Raw genomic sequence first — 21,901 nt, forward strand, 5'->3', positions numbered from 1 at the left:
GGGGGCGGGGATTCTTCAAAATATCATTACTAACTAACCGTGAATCTGGGCACCCAAGAGCTCTGATCAAGATGTACAACAAAATTAATGTTGTTTTAACATCTGCTAACATAACAGATGTAACTGTTGATTATTCTACAACCCATGATCAATGAATAATTTTTACCTTTGAATCTCATTTACAAAAGCCGTTAGATAGATAATGATCCCTTTGGAACTGGATCGAGTAAATAGGTGACTTATTTCCTGAAGATTTTCAGTTTATGTAGAAACCATTGAAGACATTGATGATTCATTGGAAGAACTCAAAATATCAGAATTAATAATAGGTTGGAAGTGGATTCTATCATGAATGATGTTGAGGGGTTCACAGCTTCAGTGGAGAAAATAACTGCAGATGTGGTGGAAACAGAAGGAGACCTAGAATTTGATATGGGCCCTGAAGATGTGACTGAATTGTTGCACTTTTGTGACAAAACTTGAATGGACCAAGAGTTTCTTGTAGATGAGCAAAGAAAGTGATTTCTTGAGATGGAATATACTTCTGATGAAGATGCTGTAAACACTGTTGAAATGATAAGGAATTTAGGATATTATGTAGACTTAATTGATAAAGCAGGAGTAGGATTTGAAAGGATTGACTCCAATTTTGAAAGATCTGTAGGCAAGATACACTTTAACATCATCAAGTGCTGAAGAGAAGTCTTTCATGAATTGATGTGGCAAATCTCATCATTGCCTTATTTTTAAGAAAGCTCAACTACCGCTTCATCCTCCATCAACCACCACCTGATCATTCAGTAACCATAAACATCAAGGCAAGACCCTCTACCAACACAACGTTATGACTTGCTGAGGGCTCAGATGATTGTTAGCATTTTTTGACAGTATTTTTAATTAAGTATTCGTTTTTTAGACACACTACTATTGTATACTTAATAGTCTTCAGTTCAGTATAGACACATGCACTGGGAAACCAAAAAAAAATTGTGTGACTCACATTTTTGCAATGTTCATTTTATTGCAGTGGTCTAGAATTGAAACTGTGACACCTGTGATTTGATCTTCAGCGTGTTTTCTTCTAGTACCCTGGACCATCTCCCCATCCTACTGTTGAAATTCTCAGGGACAGGGAACTTGAAATTGACACAGTAAACATTCTTGAATTTGTAGATACTTGGAGTTCACAGGGTGTCTAAAACTATAAGTAGAATTGATGAAATAAAAAATTAATACATGAAAACATTGTTTAGACATATATATATAGTCATCCATTCAAAATCTTTTTTTTTTTTTTTTGATAAGCATTTTCTTTCTTCCCATTAGTTTGTGGAGAAGTTTCTGTTGGGGAGGAAGAAGGTGAAGGTGAAACTGGTTGGATTGAAGGAGCTGCAATCCTCTTGTCAGTGGTGTGTGTGGTATTAGTTACAGCTTTCAATGACTGGAGTAAGGAGAAACAGTTCAGAGGTTTGCAGAGTCGAATTGAACAAGAACAGAAGTTCACCGTCATCAGGGGTGGGCAGGTCATTCAGATACCTGTGGCTGACATTACTGTTGGAGATATTGCTCAGGTGAAATATGGTAAGTATGAAGGAGTAACACATATGATCTAAATGTAAAATTTATTATAATCTTGTTTCTGGTTCAACATGTCACTACTTTTTGTTTTAGGCGATCTTCTTCCAGCTGATGGCATACTTATTCAAGGCAATGATCTTAAAATTGATGAAAGCTCCTTGACTGGTGAATCTGATCATGTTAAGAAGTCTTTAGATAAGGATCCCTTACTTCTATCAGGTATGAAATTTTTTAATAAATTTTGATCTTTTCCCTCCCCCACAGTTATGTACCATTGTTAGCAGTTTCTTTCACTTAAGAGTCCATGATGTGAAGAGGAATCAGTATTTTATACTAGCTTACCCTTAAAATTCTTAGAGACTTTTTTTTTTTTTTCGTAAAATGACAGAGACATTACAGGTCTGTATCCAGAGCTATATTTTACAAATGAGGTATCTGAGTCCATAAAAACAAGAGATTTGAAAGCTAGTTAATGTCTAATGATAAAACTAAAATATAATGATATTTATTGAATTGGTTTTGTTCTGTTATCACCTTTATTCTTAAGGCTTTTTGAAGTATAAAATTAAAGAAGGTTTAAAGCAAATTAATGAAAACTCTGTGATGGTGTACTAAGGACAGGTGTTTTGTTTACCTAATCTAACTCGTTCCTTTAACTGGTGAAGAATGAGTCTGAAATGTAAACCATTTATCCAAGATTTGTATGACTAGCTAACAGTAAATACAGGAGTAGCATTCATATATTCCAGTCAGTAATTTGTACATGTTTAAGACTTGGAGAAAAGAAGGATTTGTATAGGTAAGGGTACCATTTGAGAGGGAGAGGTGGAGGCCGTAGCCTAAGTGTGATAACTTGAACTGAGGTTAGTTGGAAATGAAATGGCAAGGATGATGCAAAAAAAAAAAAAAATATCACAAGCTGGGGCTGGGGATGTGGCTCAAGCGGTAGCGCGCTCACCTGACATGCGTGCGGCCGGGTTCAATCCTCAGCACCACATACAAACAAGGATGTTGTGTCCCCCGAAAACTAAAATAAATATTAAAAAATCCTCTCTCTCTCTCTCTCTCTCTCTCTCTCTCTCTCAAAAAAAAAAAAAAAAAAAAAAATCACAAGCTGCCTTCTGACATGCAGAATGAGAAGCTGAAGTATCAGAAATGGATGCTAATTTGTTAAGTTGGATTGCTAAGATACTTATTCTTAATTGTCCAGTATTCTCTAAAGAATTTAAGAAACTGTCACAAATATATTTATTAGGTTGAATTTGTATAGAGTTTGGGAGAAGCCAATTGTTGCCTGTTTGTCTTCTACTGTTACTATCAAATGTTAGTGGAATGCTAACATTTTATGCATTGTCAGAAGATTTCTGCTGATTTAACTAATAACTTGGGAACTGTAAATTTTAATCCTTTTCTGTGAGTTTTATATTTTAATTAGTTGAACATGATTTCACTAAAACTGAAGTCAAACCTATGATATCTGCAAGGGTAAGTTAAGTTAGAACCAGAACTTCAGAGCAGAACCTAAGTTTAACTATTGCCTTTTTAAGATTTGTGAATGTGTGATGAAAAAAAACTTATTATAAGGCGCTGGGCTGTAGCTCAGTGGCGGAGTGCTTGCCTAGCATGTGTGAGGCACTGGGTTCGATCCTTAGCACCACATAAAAATAAACAAATAAAATAAAGGCATGCTGTCCATCCACAACTACAAAAGAAAATTTTTAAACACTTATAAAAAGAATTATGGTAATTACATGTATATATGCTGAAGAACCTTGCTATAAAAAAATCAGAGTAATTGCATAAATATACACCATTTACAAAAAAAAAAACAAAAAAAAAAAAACCTGAGACCTATATACCTTTAGCATTCTATGCCACTTAGGATACTCATCCTGTTTGATTTTTTTATTTGTAGTAGTGTACTTGTAATTCATACCAAATAGAAAAATTTTAATATGTAATATATTTAAGTAATACATATTCATTTTACTGATTCTTTGCATACTTCTGAAAAACTATAGTTAATATTAATCACATAAAATCTATAACCTTGCCAAAGGGAAAGGAAGGTGTCTAATCATACCTTACCACCACAGGCTAACTGGGCCATGTTATTTGGCAAACTGAGATAGTCTCCTGTTGCCTTGTGCTATATATACTTCATGGACTTTTATGTACATCTAGCTTATTTACATAGTGCTTAGCTGTTCAGGTTGATTTCCTTTAACTGAACTTTGGTCTTTTTCTATTTTAACAAGAGATGACTGGTGAGCTTAATGTAGACTCAGGTTCCTAACACAAGTATATCAGAAAAACTATAAATTTTCCATGTTTAAGAAAAGACTGAAATAACTTTAGAGTCCTTTATCACAGTATGGGTGGGAAAGTTTTTCTGCATTTATTTCCCTATTCTAAAAATGTACTAAAAAACATGACATGCATTTATTTTTAAATTTACTCTCATGATGCCATCTCTCATTGCTGTTCTTGGCTTCTTAAATTTAGATTTTTAAAAGCAGTATTCAGTCAGTGGTGGGATATGACCTGAACAAAAATTGTTTACTTTGTCTGAGCACATTAACTGCCAACATCTAATCAGACTGTAAGGAGGAACAGAGCATAAAAACTGAAATCTTCAAAGCCAGAATTGTTAAAAGAAACCAATTGTCCTTTATACATGACATTATTATCTTGAATTTCATTTCTTATTCTTTTGCATTTTCACTGGCAAAGTAAAATATAGATTTTTAGTAGAATGTAGATTTTTGAAAGCAAGAAAACTTTAGTTTTTATATTCTCAACATTCATATTAGACAAGTTACTCAGTAATTAATAGCTAAATATACATCTTTATGTGCTAGAATTAAATACATAAGCTTTATGAGTAAATACCCTGTGAACACTGGTTTGGTATATAAGATGATGGTAGATGCTGCAGACCCTGACCTCCAGAAGGATTTGAACTGATAAAATGCAAATAAGCAATAAGTGTAAATAAGATTTATTGAATGTAAACAGAGAGAAAGTGAATTTTTAAAGCCTGTTTAAAATTGGTAAAAAGATTAAAATAGCCAGGCATGTGGCATATACCTATAATCCCAGTGACTCGTGAGCCTGAGTCAGGAAGATCACAAATTCAAGGCCAATCTCAACAACTTAAAGAGACTGTCTCAAAATCAAATTAAAAGGACTGGGGTTGTGGATCAGTGGCAGAGGGCCTCTGGGTTCAATCCCTAGTACAGATCAAAAAAAAAAAAGGATTGGAATAGTAAAATGGGAAGTCTTTTAATGAGTAAAGAACGATGCAGAAATAGGCATGTACAAGTTGGAAAACTATAAATATGCATCATTGTTATAAAAGGAAGATAACCTTTGTCCTTTGACAGAGCTGGATTGGATCTTTGCCTTACCACCTGATAATTATATAGGTGTTTCTAGAAAATAAGAATAATAATGCTTTTCTGACTATAAGAGTGGTGTGAGAGGCATAATCTGAATTCAGTTTTCCTATCTCTGCTCCCTTGCTTTCTGTAATGGAATTTTATGTTAGAATGGTGGGTGAGAAAGTTTGAAGGTTGGATATTCTCAAGTTATTGAACTTAATTCAGTAAGAAATGTAGTGTCATAAAGTTTTGAGGCATGAGCATATGATGAAATCAGATTATAAGAATATAAAAACACACTTCAGGATAAGCTGGAAAGAGAGATTAGCTAGGGGGCTATTTTTGCAATCTAGGCAGTCTGAACTGAGACTCTAGGGGTAGATAAAGGTTATAGGGTTGGGTGTGAGAAATTCGACATTCATTGCAGTGGAATTATTTTTGGATATAAGCACATTTCTTTATAAACAATGTATTTCTCAAAGTATTCCTCACACTTTATGTTATTATTAATAATAATAAGCATTCATTGAACCCTTGACATATATAGGCTTGTTTGAGAAATATAGATCTTATTATATGTCTGTGAAGTGTTAAGTATTTTTATTTGCATTTTATGGATGAGGAATTGAGATATTGTAATTTGCCCTGTATCACGTGTTGATAGAGTGAGCTTTGAACACAAATGATTCTTTAGGTTAAAATCTTATGCACAAGAATTTAGATTTATTTAATGTCTTAATCGGTTTGTTTTATTAATATTGATATTAAGGATAAGTATTACTAAAGCTTCAATTTGATGGTGGGAGAGAAATGTATTATAATTTTTACAAAGTTTTTTGTTGTTATAGGTACTCATGTGATGGAAGGCTCTGGAAGAATGGTAGTTACTGCTGTAGGTGTCAATTCTCAAACTGGAATTATCTTTACCTTACTTGGAGCTGGAAGTGAAGAGGAAGAGAAGAAAGATGAGAAGAAAAAGGAAAAGAAAAGTAAGAATAGCAATTTGTTCTTAAATTACTATTTAGAAATACAGCAGCAGGATCATAAGAACTTCTATAGAAATAGACTTCTTTCGTGAGATTCTGATATGGAAAATTCTACAGAAATTTAATTACCTAATACTATACTTCCAAGTACTAGTATTAAAGGAGAGAATTTTTCTTTTAAACTTAATAGTCCATTCAGAGACCTTTCATGGCTAAAGATAAAACTCAAAGGCAAAAATAATCCATCCAAATATTAAGCATTGCCTGCTAGGCAGGCAGTCTTCTACTGAGCTATGCCTCCAGCTCCTTGCAGCAGTGTTGAATATCTGGGTGGATTTTTTTTCCTTTGAGTTTTATCTTTAGCCATGAAATCCTTATTTCAAACAAAAATGTTTTTGGAAAGTTTTGCAAGTGAGGGAGGCAAGCCTCTAGATTTCTCTTACTCTGTTCCTCAAGCCCTCAGTGAACCTCCATAGGTTTCTGAAGACTGAGTGTAGTGTAGTTTGAAAATCAGTGGTGATGGTGATTAAGTGCTTTGCATGCTCCCTCTCTTAGATTCTCACAGCTATGTGAGGTAAAGACGGTTGTTATTTTTACTAATGAGACTTATAGAGATTGTGTAAACTTGTTCCAGGTCAGAGCATTAGTAAGAGACAGATCCAACCTTCTCCATTCTGCTCCATATTAATGTACAAGAGTTAAAAGTCACTAGATCCTATTTTAAAAAAAAAATGTTTACATCATTACTTTATTCTTATTGATTCCACAGTATCTTTTCTAATGAGTACCCTTTTTTCCCTAAGATTCCTAGGAATTACTGTCTGTCTCTTTGGTTTTTTTCTTTCCCCCTTCATAAAACAGGACATTTTTCCTTCTGTGGACTTATAACTCTTCTCCCATTCTCTTGACTACTTTGGCGACTAACTCAAAAGCAGTCCAGTGTGAACTGTCTCAGTTTTCTCAGCAGCCAGGATGTGGCTGGCTGGTCTCTCCAGACTTAAACTCTTTGAAAGTAGCTAGGTATTCTCTTACTATCTCCTCATCTGTCCTGAGCTTCTGTTCCTTCCTGACCATATTTGTTCCATGTTTTCCAGTTTGAAGATAGTTCTGTTTGATAGAGAAGGTGGAAGAAAATAGGTTGAATGCTTCTCCCTTATCATTTTAAGATATTGCCTGCTTCAAACAAAAAACTCATCCCCTTCGTGATTACTTTTACTTCAGATAGCTCATTTTTCTGTGTTTCCTAAATCCAAGGTAGTTTGGGGAATCACCTTCACTGTAAGTCTGACTTATTCTGTACATTTATATTCTGGTTTTGCTATATTTCCTCTCCTGTCTTGTATCCATGCCTTTTTTGTTTTCATTCCTACCAAAGCTCTCCTATGTGCCTGTTGTCTTTTTGTAACATTCCTCCCTCCCTCTTTATCCCAGCCTTTTTCTGCTTTCTTAAGGTTATTCCTGTATTTAGTTTGAAAATCTCTTGTACCATATTTGGGTTTATTACAGCTGATAAAAGATTGAAGCCTTATGAAAAAAATCAAACAATTATAGATGCCCTGAATTATTTTGGACTATTCCCCTATGGTAAAACCTAGGGAGTGATTGATACAGCAGGTCATTGCAAACTAAATGTTTTCTAATCTGTGACACACACACATACCCCATTGTGTAACAGGTCTGTTATAGAAATGTGAACTACCTTTGCATAATTTAGCAGGGCTGTATTCATTTCTTTTGGAAAGCTTTAATTCCCATTTTGTTCCTACAGATAAGAAACAAGATGGAGCTATTGAAAATCGCAACAAAGGTAAATTCGAGAAGATAAAAGTACAGTTAGCTTGTTTTCATTATATCCAGAAATAGCTCTACTGTGTACTATATCCATCCAAAATTAGGATACATGTGGCAGGGAACATCAACAATGTTTATTAACTTGGATTAACCTCTCTTCCTGCTAGTGCCTTAGTCATGTTGTCTTTATTATGCTAAGAAGATTTTAATTATGATTTGTGGTAGTAAGCTTATGTAGGTAACTTTCTACATAAGCATTTCAAATATTTTAACGTACCTGAAATCTTCTTTCTTTTATAGCTGGTGGCATATGTGCATAAGAAACAATGTATAATGTGAATATTAATATATGCATATTTCTCCATATGTGTGGTCATAATGTTCTGGTAATCTGAGAGGCATTTATAGAATTTGGATGTTACCTAAAAACATTAATACAGGAAAATAAATTATTTAGTATTCCTTTAGTTCTTAGCCTAAGGACCCTGTGATCATTTTCATCCCCATCTCATAGTATGACATTCTCAAATCTGATATAGTTTCATACCCTGATGTCACTGTTGTGTTATTCTTTGTATGTGAGCACATAAACACAGACATAACTGAATGTTTTTACCTCTTCTGTTTTCTAAGAATCTGATTTTTTTAAATAAATTGCTTCAAAGTATTAATAGTAATAGGTGCCTTTAAGATGCAGTGAAATTATGTTGCTTGCAAATGTAGCTAAAGCCCAGGATGGTGCAGCCATGGAAATGCAGCCTTTAAAAAGTGAAGAAGGTGGAGATGGTGATGAAAAAGACAAAAAGAAAGCAAATTTGCCAAAAAAGGAAAAATCTGTTTTACAAGGGAAACTTACAAAACTGGCTGTCCAGATTGGGAAAGCAGGTAAGATATATAGAAGAAAATGGTGTTTGTTTTAAAATGCGCACTTTCTGCTCAGAAAGTATCGGTTGATGCAGATAAGGCTGAAAATTGTTGCTTTGTGAGTGTAAGGGAAATTAAAAATAGTTTTTTATTTTTAGCCACAATGTACCAGGCCCTTTGAGTTACTATAGATACTCAGAATAGCATTGCAGCTTAGGCTGTTATCGTTGTTTTACATAAAGGGAATTGTCCTTCATCATTTAGCTAGTAAGTGATCAGGTTAGAATCTATGTCTAAATTTGCCCAGTTTATAAGCCATACACTCATCTCTAAATTTCTCCAAATTTTGGGGGGTAGTATGGTAGTAGAGAGAGAGCTTGCTATGAAGTTGTTCAACAGATTATCTAACTATAAAAAGAAATTTTATCACACACTTTGTTTATACTTTTATGGGCTACCTATGAAAAATTTGTGTTTCTTTAAACATTATAATTTAGCCAAGCCCAATGGAATTTTTGTAGTGAGGCAGAAGATACTGAGTTTCTTCACTAGAGAACATCATTAATAGAACCCCTCTTTAAGAAAAAAAGCAGAGCTTTTAAAAGATAGAGCATGCCCCAGCATTATCACCTTTTTAAAGAATACTATATGGATAAATCCTCATACTCATTATTAAAATCACTTAAATTGCATCACTCTATTGCTTCCAGGAGAATGTTGGGTAAAGTTTTTCTTTTTTTTTTTTTAATTTATTTTTTAGGTGTAGATGGACACAACACAATGCCTTTATTTTTTTTTATGTGGTGCTGAGGATCGAACCCGGATCCCACCCGTGCTAGGCGAGCACTCTACTGCTGAGCCACAATCCCAGCCCAAGTTTTTTCTTCTATCCTCAATAAGCTTATTATCTAGTAAAAAATATTTGTTTTTATAATATGTAGCTAAATCATAATACTGACTCCTTTAGTGTTTTTCCAAGTCAGTGAAGCAGCAAGAATAACAAAAAATAATTTGAGAAATAATAATTCAGATTGTGTGTGTGTATGTGTGTATACACATATACATGCATGTTTGTTTCAACCATAGTGTTGCATGTTTATTTCCAAGTTTCCCAGTTGATCAGATTCTTACTGGCTTCTGTTTCAGTGTTAGACAAATTGCCTCTTGAATTTGTAAAGCTCCAGCTTATGCTAAGCATCTAGTATTTTCTTTTCATTAACTATTATTTTGTCTCAGCCTTAGTAGAAGGCAAAGTATACAGTTAAATCTAAGAATTGTAAATACATTTTTCCCAGTCCTCCTAGAGTCAGGGCTATACTGGAAGCAGAAATTAATCTGACAATGTTAAGTGATGAGTTAGGTGCAAAAAGGAGGTAACAGTTTTTCAGAAATGAAAATAAATATTATTGAGTCAGTTATTTCTTTACAGTAGCTAATATATAACTGGCAGTGGTAGGGTCTGGAATATTTAAATAATTGCATATTTCTCTCTTTTTTTGTATCCTGAAAGGTTTGTTGATGTCTGCCATCACAGTTATCATTCTGGTATTATATTTTGTAATTGATACCTTCTGGGTTCAGAAGAAACCTTGGCTTGCTGAATGCACACCGATTTACATACAATATTTTGTGAAGTTCTTCATTATTGGGGTTACAGTTTTAGTGGTTGCAGTGCCAGAAGGTCTTCCACTTGCAGTCACTATCTCACTGGCTTATTCAGTCAAGGTTAGTACAAAATAGTTAGTTGATGTATTATGTTTAAAACTTCAGCTGGTTTGGAAAATGCACATCCAGTTTCTCTTTTCTGGTTCTGAAAATGGAGGATCTCTGTAAGTGTACATTGTTTTCTTTAGAAATGCAGTCACTGATTGTACCTGCCCTTAGCTGAATATCTCTTTTCATAGAGACCTTATACATGTGGAAGGCATCCTTGATACAGTATTAAGCACAACTCTGCTAGGCCAAGTTCTAACCTAAATTTCATTATGTTATAGTTTATGGTCATGTCACATCACCTCCTCTTTCCTATCTGTAAAATTAAGGTAAGGATGTTTGTTGTTCTCCTGTGGCACAAAAGCAAAGAGGGTTCAGTAAGGTTCAACTTTTTGAGGCCTTCTTTCTTTCACTCATCCATTCCCATAATTGCCCCACAATCTGGTCTTCATATTTGTAGGCAGATTGATGTTTCCAAAAAATAATTCAGATTTTATCATTTCCTTATGTAAAACCATAGGACTCTTTACTGTGGTCAATATGGCCCTTGCTGACTTAGTGCTCATATGTTCAGCTCTCCCTCCGGCCCAGCCTTTCTGCTGGCTTTCAAACAGTCCAACTGTGATCTGGTTTTACAGGTTTAAAAAAAAAAGAAAAAAGAATGCTGCTCTCATAAATTTTGAAATGTTAATTAGCAGTTCTCCTTAAATAACATTGTTAACAGTGAGAAATATAAAGTAATTAGTCATAGTTTCTGCTCTAGCACTCTTGTCTTCAACTATTCCAAAGGGTTTTACAGTAGATAGGCCGGACAAGATAAGAATGTTTTTTGCTTATTGTTTTGAGTTTATTTTCAAAGTGATGGTAAAGTACAACATAATCATTTATTTGTCCTTTTAAAAATATTTTTAAATAATTAGAAATAATTGAAGTAAATACAAGTTTTAGGCACATTGATTAGTCACTGTCAATACTATAATTAGTTCATTTTGAGTAGTCATTAATGATATTAATTTTTCAATTGATGAGAAAGATATAAGTAGATTGATTTGTATCGTTGAATAGAAAATGAATGAGAGCATTTTAAACATTTTAAGTGATGTTTTTAAGCCTTTGTTAAATGTTTAGCCCTGATGTTACCAATTACTGTTCTTTTTACATTATAATCTTCATGGATCTTCTTTTAGTGTTTTGCAAAATTAAACACTAATTGGAAAGAACACATTTCTCTTCCCCATATTTATTTCTTCACCAAACTGATTTTCTGTAGCATCTTGCATGTTGATAGTCACAAGGGGGGGAAAAACAACTTTGTAAAAGAACTCTGTTTAGTTTTTAACCCATTCTACATGTGTTGAAAGCTAATCATAAAGTATATTTAAATGCTCTTTGAAACAGTCATGAAAACTTTTGGCTTCTTGGTTTCTTTTCTAGTTGTAAATGAGAGAAAGTGATGAGACATATTTTGATCCTTAGTATAAAAATATCAAGTCTTCCAGCATATGGAATAGATAAAAATGATCCAGTTGTGGTTTTGATATATTAACTTAGTCTATCAAGTTTGAGAAAAAAAGAAAGAAAGAAGCAACTGCATACTCATAAGCTCTTTGTTTATCTTAAAGAATTAACTTTTTCCTTGGTGATTGATTGATACAGCAGTCTTTTATTTTAAACTTTAAATAAGGAGACTTCATCCATATTATCTTAGAGTACTCTGAAAACCACTGTACCTGTACATTATTGTCATTGCTTTTATAATGTGAAGATATTTTCCTGAGCTTGTTGGAGGTGCATAGTCACTGTGAGTTGCATATAGGTATGGGTATCCATATTCATTTATTAGATTATATTATGCACAGAAAAGTGAAACCATGAGAATCTAGTAGTTTATTTGAATAGGTCAAATGAACTAATATTCTTCCAGTATTAAATTGGTACTCTTTACAATGTGTTTATGTAAGGCAGAGAGTTTTAATGCTGATTTTGTCATTTTACTATAATGATATGATAGGTTTTGTATGTAGTTTAACTGTTGTTGTTTTTTTTTTTTTTTTTGTCACTGTAGAAAATGATGAAAGATAATAACTTAGTAAGGCATCTGGATGCGTGTGAAACCATGGGAAATGCTACAGCCATTTGTTCAGATAAAACAGGAACATTGACAATGAACAGAATGACAGTTGTTCAAGCTTATATAAATGAAAAACATTATAAAAAGGTTCCTGAACCAGAAGCTATTCCACCAAATATTTTGTCCTATCTTGTAACAGGAATTTCAGTCAATTGTGCTTATACATCAAAAATATTGGTAAGGTTTCTTTAATAATTAATATATATATATGAACATTAATTCTTAAATCTGTAATGATTAGACTGCATGTAATCTTTCAGATCTATAATTTGAACTGCATAGTGTTAGGTTTTTAAAAGACATCCTTATAATAATATATGTTTCTTTTGATATAGTTTGTAATATAAGTAAGATTTGTTAATCAACATACACGTTCTATTTACTTATGTGTTTTTTCTTTTTCTTTCATTCTTTCTTTTTTTTCTTGGTACCAGGGAGTATTTAGAAATCTCAAGTCTTAGAATCAGAACACCAGAACACGTTCCTAATTTTAAATTCTTATTAAGCTCATTTGAGGAAAGACCAGATTGTAGAAAGTCAGCTGTCAGTTTTCAGAGATAATTTTGAAGACAAATTTCAATTGAAAATGACATGTTTTTTATAAATGCCTGCAATATGCCCTGTTTCTTAGTAGTCCCTATCTTTAAAGTTGTCTGTAGACTTACAGCCAATAAAGTTATAGGCTTGTGCCACCTTGGAATAAAATATTTTCAACTTTGCAGATTCCAAACATTTATTACAGAAAGCATAAAGTTTATGTTCAACTTCATATATACTAATGATTTGTATATATAAACCGTAAACAAAATAATATTACAAATGGTTTATATTGTGAAAAGTGACTTGAATTGGATGAGTGGACTGGAAAGTTATGGGATCTTGGTTCTGAATCCCTTTTTGTCTTTTACTAGCTGAAAGTCTGAGCTTTTGCTTTAATTATTTAAAAAAAAGATAATCACATCTGCCTTTAATATCGTTGTGGTGATTATATAAGGAAATGTTTGTGAGGGTATTATGGGGGAAAAAATAAACTTCTTAATGCACTTAAGGCAATAGTACCTTATTTTAAGATGTAAAAATCGGTAATGTAGATTTTACTTTGAATTATTAAGTAAAAGTCAATTAAAACAGGAAGAGAAAAAGGAGTTATAATTAATTCCCATTGTGCATCAAGAAACAACTATAAACTTTACATATTTATTTTGTTTAATTCTTGGGTCATGAGTGCTCCTGTTTTACAGATGCTGAAGCCAAGGACCAGAAATCGCGTAACTTGCCAGAAGTTTACTTAGCTAGTGCCTAGCAATTGGAACTCATGTCATTCTGTCTTACTTCAAGCTCCTTTCTACCTTGCCATTCTATGTTGTTTTAAATATTGATATTAACAGACATTTCAGTATAATTTTGCTTTAGAATGTCACATTCTATTTTACACTATAAATTTAAGTTTTCATAGGGAAATACAATGACACTAGCTTCTAATCCTTTTTCTCTTAAAGCCACCAGAGAAAGAGGGTGGATTACCTCGTCATGTTGGTAATAAAACTGAATGTGCCTTGTTGGGACTTCTCTTGGATTTAAAACGGGATTATCAGGATGTTCGAAATGAAATACCAGAAGAAGCACTGTACAAAGTCTATACCTTCAATTCTGTCAGGAAGTCCATGAGTACTGTCCTGAAAAATTCAGATGGAAGTTTTCGAATATTCAGCAAGGGTGCATCTGAGATAATTCTGAAAAAGTAAGTAAAATGCTTAGCTGAATAAGCTTCTGCCTATCCATGCTTTATAGAAAACCTTCTCTGTTGTTTTTCTTATGGTTTTCTTTTTGTGAGTATCAGGCACTTGATGGAATCTTAGAGCCCTTTAGAGTACTTTATGTTATCTAGATACTTACACTATGGTGTTCTGCCATTTTCACACTCTAGTTTCTCTTATTTCTTACTATTTTGCTGTAGGGAAATTAAGCCTATTGTGTTCAGTCTGGTAAATTTAATGAAGGAAACTTCAATGTTTGGTCTTAGGCATGTTGATTCTATTGTTTTATAAGATCATGAAAATTTCCCTTTTATATCACAGTGACCTTTATCTTTTATTGTTGCAATGTCATATTTAAATATCTCATTCATTTTGTGTAGTAATCTTGTTTCTTACTGTTCTTTTACAGACCAGAAGCTTTCATTTTGACATTTCATATTTTCTTACAATTTCCCTAATGTTTATCTATTACTACAGGTGTTGAAATTAATTTTGGCTTCTTATATTCCAATAGAGACTGTTTAAAAAAATTTTTTTTTTTTTAAATTGCAATTCATTTGAATTCACAGCATTTAAAATATTGCTACTTCTAATTTGCTTGTATGTGGGTTATAATCTACTGTTATCTTAGTAAACACTTGACAGATTGTAGTCTAAAGGGTCTGGAAAAAGTATATAAATAAATAACTGAAAGAACGATATATGATAAATGAATGAAAATTTCAGGATGAGAGATGTGGCATTTAAGATAGGTTTTGGTGTGAAGTAACAACATCTAGGTAAAGGAAGCCATAGCAGAGGAAAGACAATGAGAATATGCCAATGATATTAAGGGAATGCCTAGCCGTGTAGCTCAGCAGAAGAGTGAGATGGTCTTTTGGCACACTGACCACACGAAGCTTTGTTCCCTCCATGGTATGCTTGGTTATTCGATTTCAGTGTGAAGGGTTAGAAATCTCATTCCTAGCTTGCTTAGTAGTAGATAAATGGTAAAGGAGGGATTTTTAAATCAGAACTAACCAGATTTTGATCCTTCCTTCACAACTAATTAGCTTTGGAATCTAGGTCAGATTTTCCTCTTACCTTCCACTTTCCTATATTGGAAAAAGGGAATGATGACCACCAACTCTGTGACAGTGAAGTAAAATAATACAAATAAAATGTCTGTTGGGGAGCATAATGTATAGTGAGTGTACACTATAAAAGTTCCCACAGCAATGTTTACATTTTATTAGAGACTTATATGTTAGGCTGAGCAGTTAAAACTTAATTAGGCCAGATAGTGCAACTGAAGTTTTTTCTCATCAGATAGTAGAATCATCAAATCTGTGATTGAAAATAATTCTTCCATCAAAGGATAAGGTGGGCTGGGGGGAAAGAATGGACTGGAGACAGATACCAGTGAAGGGCTATTGGTATTGTAATAGCTCTAGCTGGAAGAGGCAAAAGAGCATAGTAGCAAGTGGAATAGAAAGGAGCAGACATTTAGACTATTCCGAAGAAAGATATATAGGACTTAAAAGCTGATATTACCTAGAGGATGAGGAAGTAAGTGAAATTTAGACTTATCTCAGAGTAGTTTGGGTAATGTTGATCCTATTACATGGGCAGTGAGGTGGTGACTTCCAGCCCTCCGTGCATTAAGCTTAAAGTATTGACATAACATCTGGGTGTGATAGAAAGTTTCAGAAAATATGGATTTGGGAAGCACCTCCATAGAAGCAGGATGAAGTGGCACCACTAAGGGAGACAGGTATAAAGAGGTGTTCTGATCTTACTATCCAATTGAAAAAAAAAAAAAAAGATTGTACTTAATTTCACTGAAAATGAAACTATTTTGGCATTCTCATTCATTTTCTCTCTCTCTCGCTTGCTCGCTCTCTCTGTCTCTCTCTTTCTATTCCCCTCCCCCCTTCTCAGTGGAATGCTTATTTGCTTATTTTATTTTATTTTTTTTATTCTTTTTTTTTTTATTGTTGGTTGTTCAAAACATTACATAGTTCTTGATATATCATCTTTCACACTTTGCTTCAAGTGGGTTATGAACTCCCATTTTTAGCCCATATACAGATTGCAGAATCACATCAATTACACATCCATTAACAGTAGGACTTTGTTTTCTTTTATGGTTAAAACAATATAGGTGAAGAAACAGCCTCTCAGGTAAGGGGTTGAATGAACTTGGCCTTTTACCTTAAAAGAAGAAATTATTTTATTTTTGTGTTAAATAAAAGTAATGTCTAATTTTGTACCAAAATGGCCAAGTGTATAGTTTATTCTATTTTGCAAGTCAGAATTTGTGAAAACTTAACCAGAATAGTTTCTAAAAGAGCTTTAAAGAATGTAATAACTGATAAAGTAGAGAACCATGCAGGTTTAGAACTGTTTTAAAAAGGGAAAAGTAAATATGACTTGAGTCTATAAAATGCAACATTTGTAATTCCCTAAATTCTAGATATCAGATCCCATGATTTCTCGCCCTTCCAGTTCACTTAAATGGCATTAACCATTATTTTTGTTAATTATTGATGTTTGGATTCAACATTTCCTTTTAGGTGTTTCAAAATCTTGAGTGCTAATGGTGAGGCAAAAGTATTCAGACCAAGGGATCGTGATGATATTGTAAAAACTGTGATTGAACCGATGGCATCAGAAGGCTTGAGAACCATATGTCTTGCATTCAGAGATTTTCCAGCAGGAGAACCAGAACCAGAGTGGGATAATGAAAATGATATTGTCACCGGCCTTACATGCATTGCTGTTGTGGGCATTGAAGATCCTGTGAGACCTGAGGTGGTGAAACATTCTGTGCTCTGCATGTGCAGAATATTTTTAACTATAGAGACTCAAGGCACTAAGTGTAACCAGCTTTCTAGTAAAATTTGATGTTTATGATTTTATTTTTTCTATGTGAACCCAAGATGAGTGAAATAATAGTGCTTATGATGATATGATATCCCTTTTATGGTGTATAATTAGACAGCTTCTTTCTGGGATCCTGTGTATTTATAGCACCATAACCTAGCGCAGTGCTTTGAACTGAGTAGGTTTTTCAATTGGCACTTGTCTTAAATTAATGATTGATGTCCTTAAGTGATTTGTTTTCACAATCTCTGGACCACCATTGTCCAGTAGAATTTTCTATGATGATAGAAATATTTTATCTGTATGTTGCTCAAGGTAGTAGCTACTGGCTACCTGTGATGATTGAGTTCTTGAAGTATGGCTAGCACAACTGAAAAAACTGAATTTTTTATTGAAATTTAAACATCTGGATAGTGGCTTCTGTATTAGATGGCATGCATCTCTAGATTTTGCATTTTTCCTTTAAGTCACTTAAAAGTTTATAGAACATAAACTAGGTTTATAAACCTAGGCATTAGCAACATCAGAAGTTTAGAAATGTGATCCCTAGCCTCAAAGAAGTCACTGTCTTGAATGAGGGTGGACAGACATGTTCTGACTGAGGCTGTTTGTACATGGCTGGGTACATACAGAGCCTGTTGTATGAGCAGAGAATGTGACTTCTCAACCTAGTCTATTGAGGTCTCCCTGTGTGCCTAGTACTATAGCAAGTGTTTTACATGTATTATTTCATTTAGTATTCACCTCTATGTGGTGTATTATTACTCTCATTGACAGATAAAACAGTTGGGATTTATAGAGCTCTAAATCATTGACATGGTATTTTCAAATCCCAACTTTGTCTAAAATATGTGCTTAAAAGAACACTAAACTCTGTTACCCACTGGAGGGGTTAGGTAAGATTTCCTAGAGATTAATTACCTGATTTGAGTCTTAAAGGATCAGGAGACATTAGCTAAACCAAGAGAGAGCAGTAAGTACATTCAAATAAATAAGCAACACAAGTAAAAGCACTAGTGCAAAAACTGCTTTTGTCCAGTAACTGCCAACTAATTGATTCAAATCTTAATGTATAGTGGCAGGCACTGTTTTAGGTACTGTAAGTACTTCAGTGAACAAAGTAGTCATGAAATTTATATTCTGGAGAAAGAAGACAACCAAATAGGTAGAATGATTATATATGGACTGTATGCCAAGGGAGAGATTTAGGATAAAAAAAAAAAAAAGACAAAACAAAGCTAAGAAATACCACTAAATACCTGCTTTTGTAGGCCTTACATTCTGGGTGCCAAGCGGTGGGGAGGGCTGAGGGTAAAGGGTGGAAATGTGATGTAAAATAAGATGATCACAAGTGTATTAAGGGCTATAAAGGATGCACACTGGGTGATGAAATAAGGTAACTGAGAGAGACTGCATTGAGAATTTGAGTTGAGATCTGATGGCTCACAATTAACCAAGGAAATAAATAACTACAAGAGGAACATTCCAGACAAGCAGCAGAAAATGCAGGGACCTGAAGGTGAGAAAAAGTATTGAGGGATTTTTAAAAAATAGAAAGGAGTGTGGCTGGCAGAGTAAAAAATGGGGAGATGAGATATCTTCAGCATTACTAGGATGTAAGTTCTGCGAATTTCATTCTAAAATTCAAGTTCAAGTTGGGAAGTAACATGACATATATTGTTAAAATACTGTATAAGAAAGAGATTATTGCACCTCTTTGAATTGTATTGTTGAATACTGTATAAGAAAGAGATTAAAGAGAAGTAGAAGCAGAGGAAAGCCATTAAGATTATTGCAGTGATCCCAGACAATAAATGTTCATGACTTAGACTACAGTTGTGACAGAAAAGATGAAAATAGAGGGATGATTTCAAAGTAAATGGAGGTGGTCCAGTAGGAATGAATATACTGCATTTGTGTATGATGTTTTCAATATCATTGAAGTATATGAAATATCCAAATGTGTGTCAGGCAGGCATTTGGATGTCGGAGTCACAAAGAGGTCTAGGGTGGAATAATTATTTATAAGCTAAAAGGAATCTCCTGGGGAAAATGTGTAGCCAGAAGAGAGGCCTTAATGCCAAGGTATCAACACAACTAGAAGTCTTGATAGGGAAGAGGAGATAGGCTCTCTCTTGCAGTATTTGGTGGGTGGTAGAGGGTGTTACCAGTGTTATAAGAGAATCAGAAGACACAGCCTTTTGAGAGATCAAGATAAATTCAGCTTTAGGTTTTAGAGTTTCATTCAGCTGTGTAATGTTTGGCAACTTTTGATCTCAGGAAAAACATATATAGTTTTATACATGGGCTTGTATTTAAATCTTAACCTAATATATATATATATAAAATCAGGATGTCTATAACTTTGGGAAAACCTGTTATGCTCTTAGCATTTGAATTGATGGAGAATTTATTTATTTACTTATTTATTTATTTATTTTAATTTTTTTTTTTTTTTAGTTGTAGTTGGGCACAATACCTTTATTTTATTTATTTTTATGTGGTGCTGAAGATCAAACCCAGGGCCTCACACTTGCTAGGCGAGCACTCGCTGAGCCACAACCCCAGCCCTATTGTTTTATTTTTTGAACATGTAAGGAACACTTTTTTTTTCTTTCACTATCACAAAATAAGATGAGTACTTTTATATTAAAATATGACTAGTATGAAACAGCTTTATTTGAGTGGTTATTCTAGGCTGTGCAGAGTGAGATACCTAATTAAAGATCCTCTTGGTGTAGAGGATCTTTAATTAGGTATCTAGAACAAATCCAGTGTTCTTGCATATGCATAGGTACTTGAATAAGATACTTAGCCTTCCTTCAGTTCCTTATCTGTAAAAGTGGAGGTAGTGTCTGAATTTTTAAATTGGAAGTATTTGGTGATTAGTAGTCAGTAAATACTAGTTTGCTTTTATTTCTTTAAACAGCTTTATTGAGATAAAATTCATATATTATACACTTTACCCCTTAAATTGTATGGCCTAATGGTTCTTAGTATGCTCAGAGTTCTGTAGCCATCACTACAATCAGTTGTAGACATTTTCATTATCCAAAAATTACACTCCCTAATTGTCAGTAGCCATTCCCCATTTTTCCCCAACCTCAGGGAAACACTTTTGTATTTTCTGGCTATGTAATTACCAATCTGGATACTTCAAACATGTTCATCTTATCTCACTATAATTATATTTTTAACCAAGATCTCCCTTTTGCCTCTCTGCCGTAACTTCCCAAGCCCCTGGCAACCACTATTGTACTCTCTACCCTTCTTAAATACTATTTGCCCAAGACTAGTGTGTCCCTCTTAATCATTGTTCCCTAGATACTTCCTAATCGGTGACTACTTAGATATGCAAATTTAAGATACATCTTACCTCCAATGAGATGTCAGGAGATCTTTTATATGCATTTATACAGCTAATGTGTTTTTTGGTTTGTGTTTTACAGTACTGGGAATTGAACTTGGAGGTGCTCTTCTACTGAACCATAGTCCCAGTCCTTATAGTTTTTATTTTGAGACAGGGTCTTGCTAAGTTGCCCACAAACTCTTTCTTTAGCCTCTCACATAGCTAGGATTAAAGGTTGCACCATTGCATCTGGCTTGGTAACCTAATGTTTTTAAAATCAAATACTGATTTTAAAAGAATTTGAGCAGCCTCTTTCCTTTAATTCATTACTCCATCACTAGGACCTAGCACAGTGCCTGGCATACAGTAAATATTAGTTTGTATGAATATATGTGATTTCCCTTCAGTGATTTGAATGATTGAGAATTGAGACAGGGTGGAAGGAATTGGGGGTGGGGGGGGGCAGGGGGAGAGGTACCGGAGATTGAGTTCAGGAACACTTGACCATTGAGTCACATCCCCAGCCCTATTTTGTATTTTATTTAGAGACAGGGTGTCACTGAGTTGCATAGCGCCTTACCATTGCTGAAGCTGGCTTTGAGCTTGTGATCCTAATATGTCAGCCTGAGGAACTGCTAGGATTATAATCTTTAAGCCTATACATATTTAAGTTTCTAGTAATTAAATTGCATATGTTTTTTAAGACATTGTTCCTGTGGAACCCTGTCTAGAATTGTGCCCCCTTACCTTCCACCCACACCTTGAAGAATGCCCCAGTGATGACTGTTTCTCCAATAATATGTAATTTAGTAGCTGCATGAATACTAAGCTTTGGTTATATGCCAGACACTTCTTTGTTAAATAAATGAATTAATTGTGATGCAAAGATGTGGTAAGGGTTCTCCTTCAAGAAGCTCATTGACTTGCAGAGGACTCGACAAATGAGTATCTATAATATGATGCAATGACTTATAACAAGTCTGTAATAAGAAGACACACTTTTGTCTAGGTATGTAGACCAAGGAAGCTCCCAGAGAAGTTACATTTAAACTGAATTTAGAATAGAAATCACAAATAGGGAGTCTGCAGACCTAATTTAGTATTCTGTCAAGTTATCTTTGGATATCTGTATGTGTATAAAAATCATTAAGTATTGAGAAATTATATACAAAATTAGAATGTGTCTCCTTTCTCTTGAAATCTTAAGTTCTGTTAATGTTGAGCTCTCATTTCACCATGATAAAAATAGACTAGAATTGAGTAGCTCTTTCATTAACTTTTTTCTTGGGTTTGCCATTTTCAACATGTTTTCCTTATTGATGTTACCAGCATGGCCCTGTAGCCATTTGAATTTTTGCAATCTCAAGCCCTGGTAGGATCAGTATGGATTTTCCAATTAGAGCCAGAAAGGATGTGGTTTTTTGTTTGTTTGTTTGTTTGTTTGTTTGTTTTTAGTTTGTTGGATTTGGGGGGGGGGGGGGTTT

The 21,901-nt window shown here is 34.0% G+C and overlaps 1 protein-coding gene across 6 annotated transcripts in view; it reads left to right on the forward strand.

Annotated features, from left to right (window-relative positions):
* Atp2b1 (ATPase plasma membrane Ca2+ transporting 1) overlaps nt 1-21,901 on the forward strand; it is a 109,825-nt gene that overhangs the window by 61,888 nt on the left and 26,036 nt on the right. For all 6 annotated transcript variants that reach the window (XM_048804130.1, XM_048804140.1, XM_015482948.2 and 3 more), the window contains 9 exons: nt 1,327-1,581; nt 1,672-1,797; nt 5,810-5,950; nt 7,716-7,754; nt 8,462-8,623; nt 10,113-10,327; nt 12,381-12,623; nt 13,946-14,187; nt 16,759-16,996. In XM_048804130.1, the coding sequence (XP_048660087.1) occupies nt 1,327-1,581; nt 1,672-1,797; nt 5,810-5,950; nt 7,716-7,754; nt 8,462-8,623; nt 10,113-10,327; nt 12,381-12,623; nt 13,946-14,187; nt 16,759-16,996 (1,661 nt within the window). The remainder of the gene's footprint in view (nt 1-1,326; nt 1,582-1,671; nt 1,798-5,809; nt 5,951-7,715; nt 7,755-8,461; nt 8,624-10,112; nt 10,328-12,380; nt 12,624-13,945; nt 14,188-16,758; nt 16,997-21,901) is intronic.

The sequence above is a fragment of the Marmota marmota genome, unplaced genomic scaffold (genome assembly GCF_001458135.2).
Source record: "Marmota marmota marmota unplaced genomic scaffold, marMar, whole genome shotgun sequence".
NCBI lineage: Eukaryota > Metazoa > Chordata > Mammalia > Rodentia > Sciuridae > Marmota > Marmota marmota.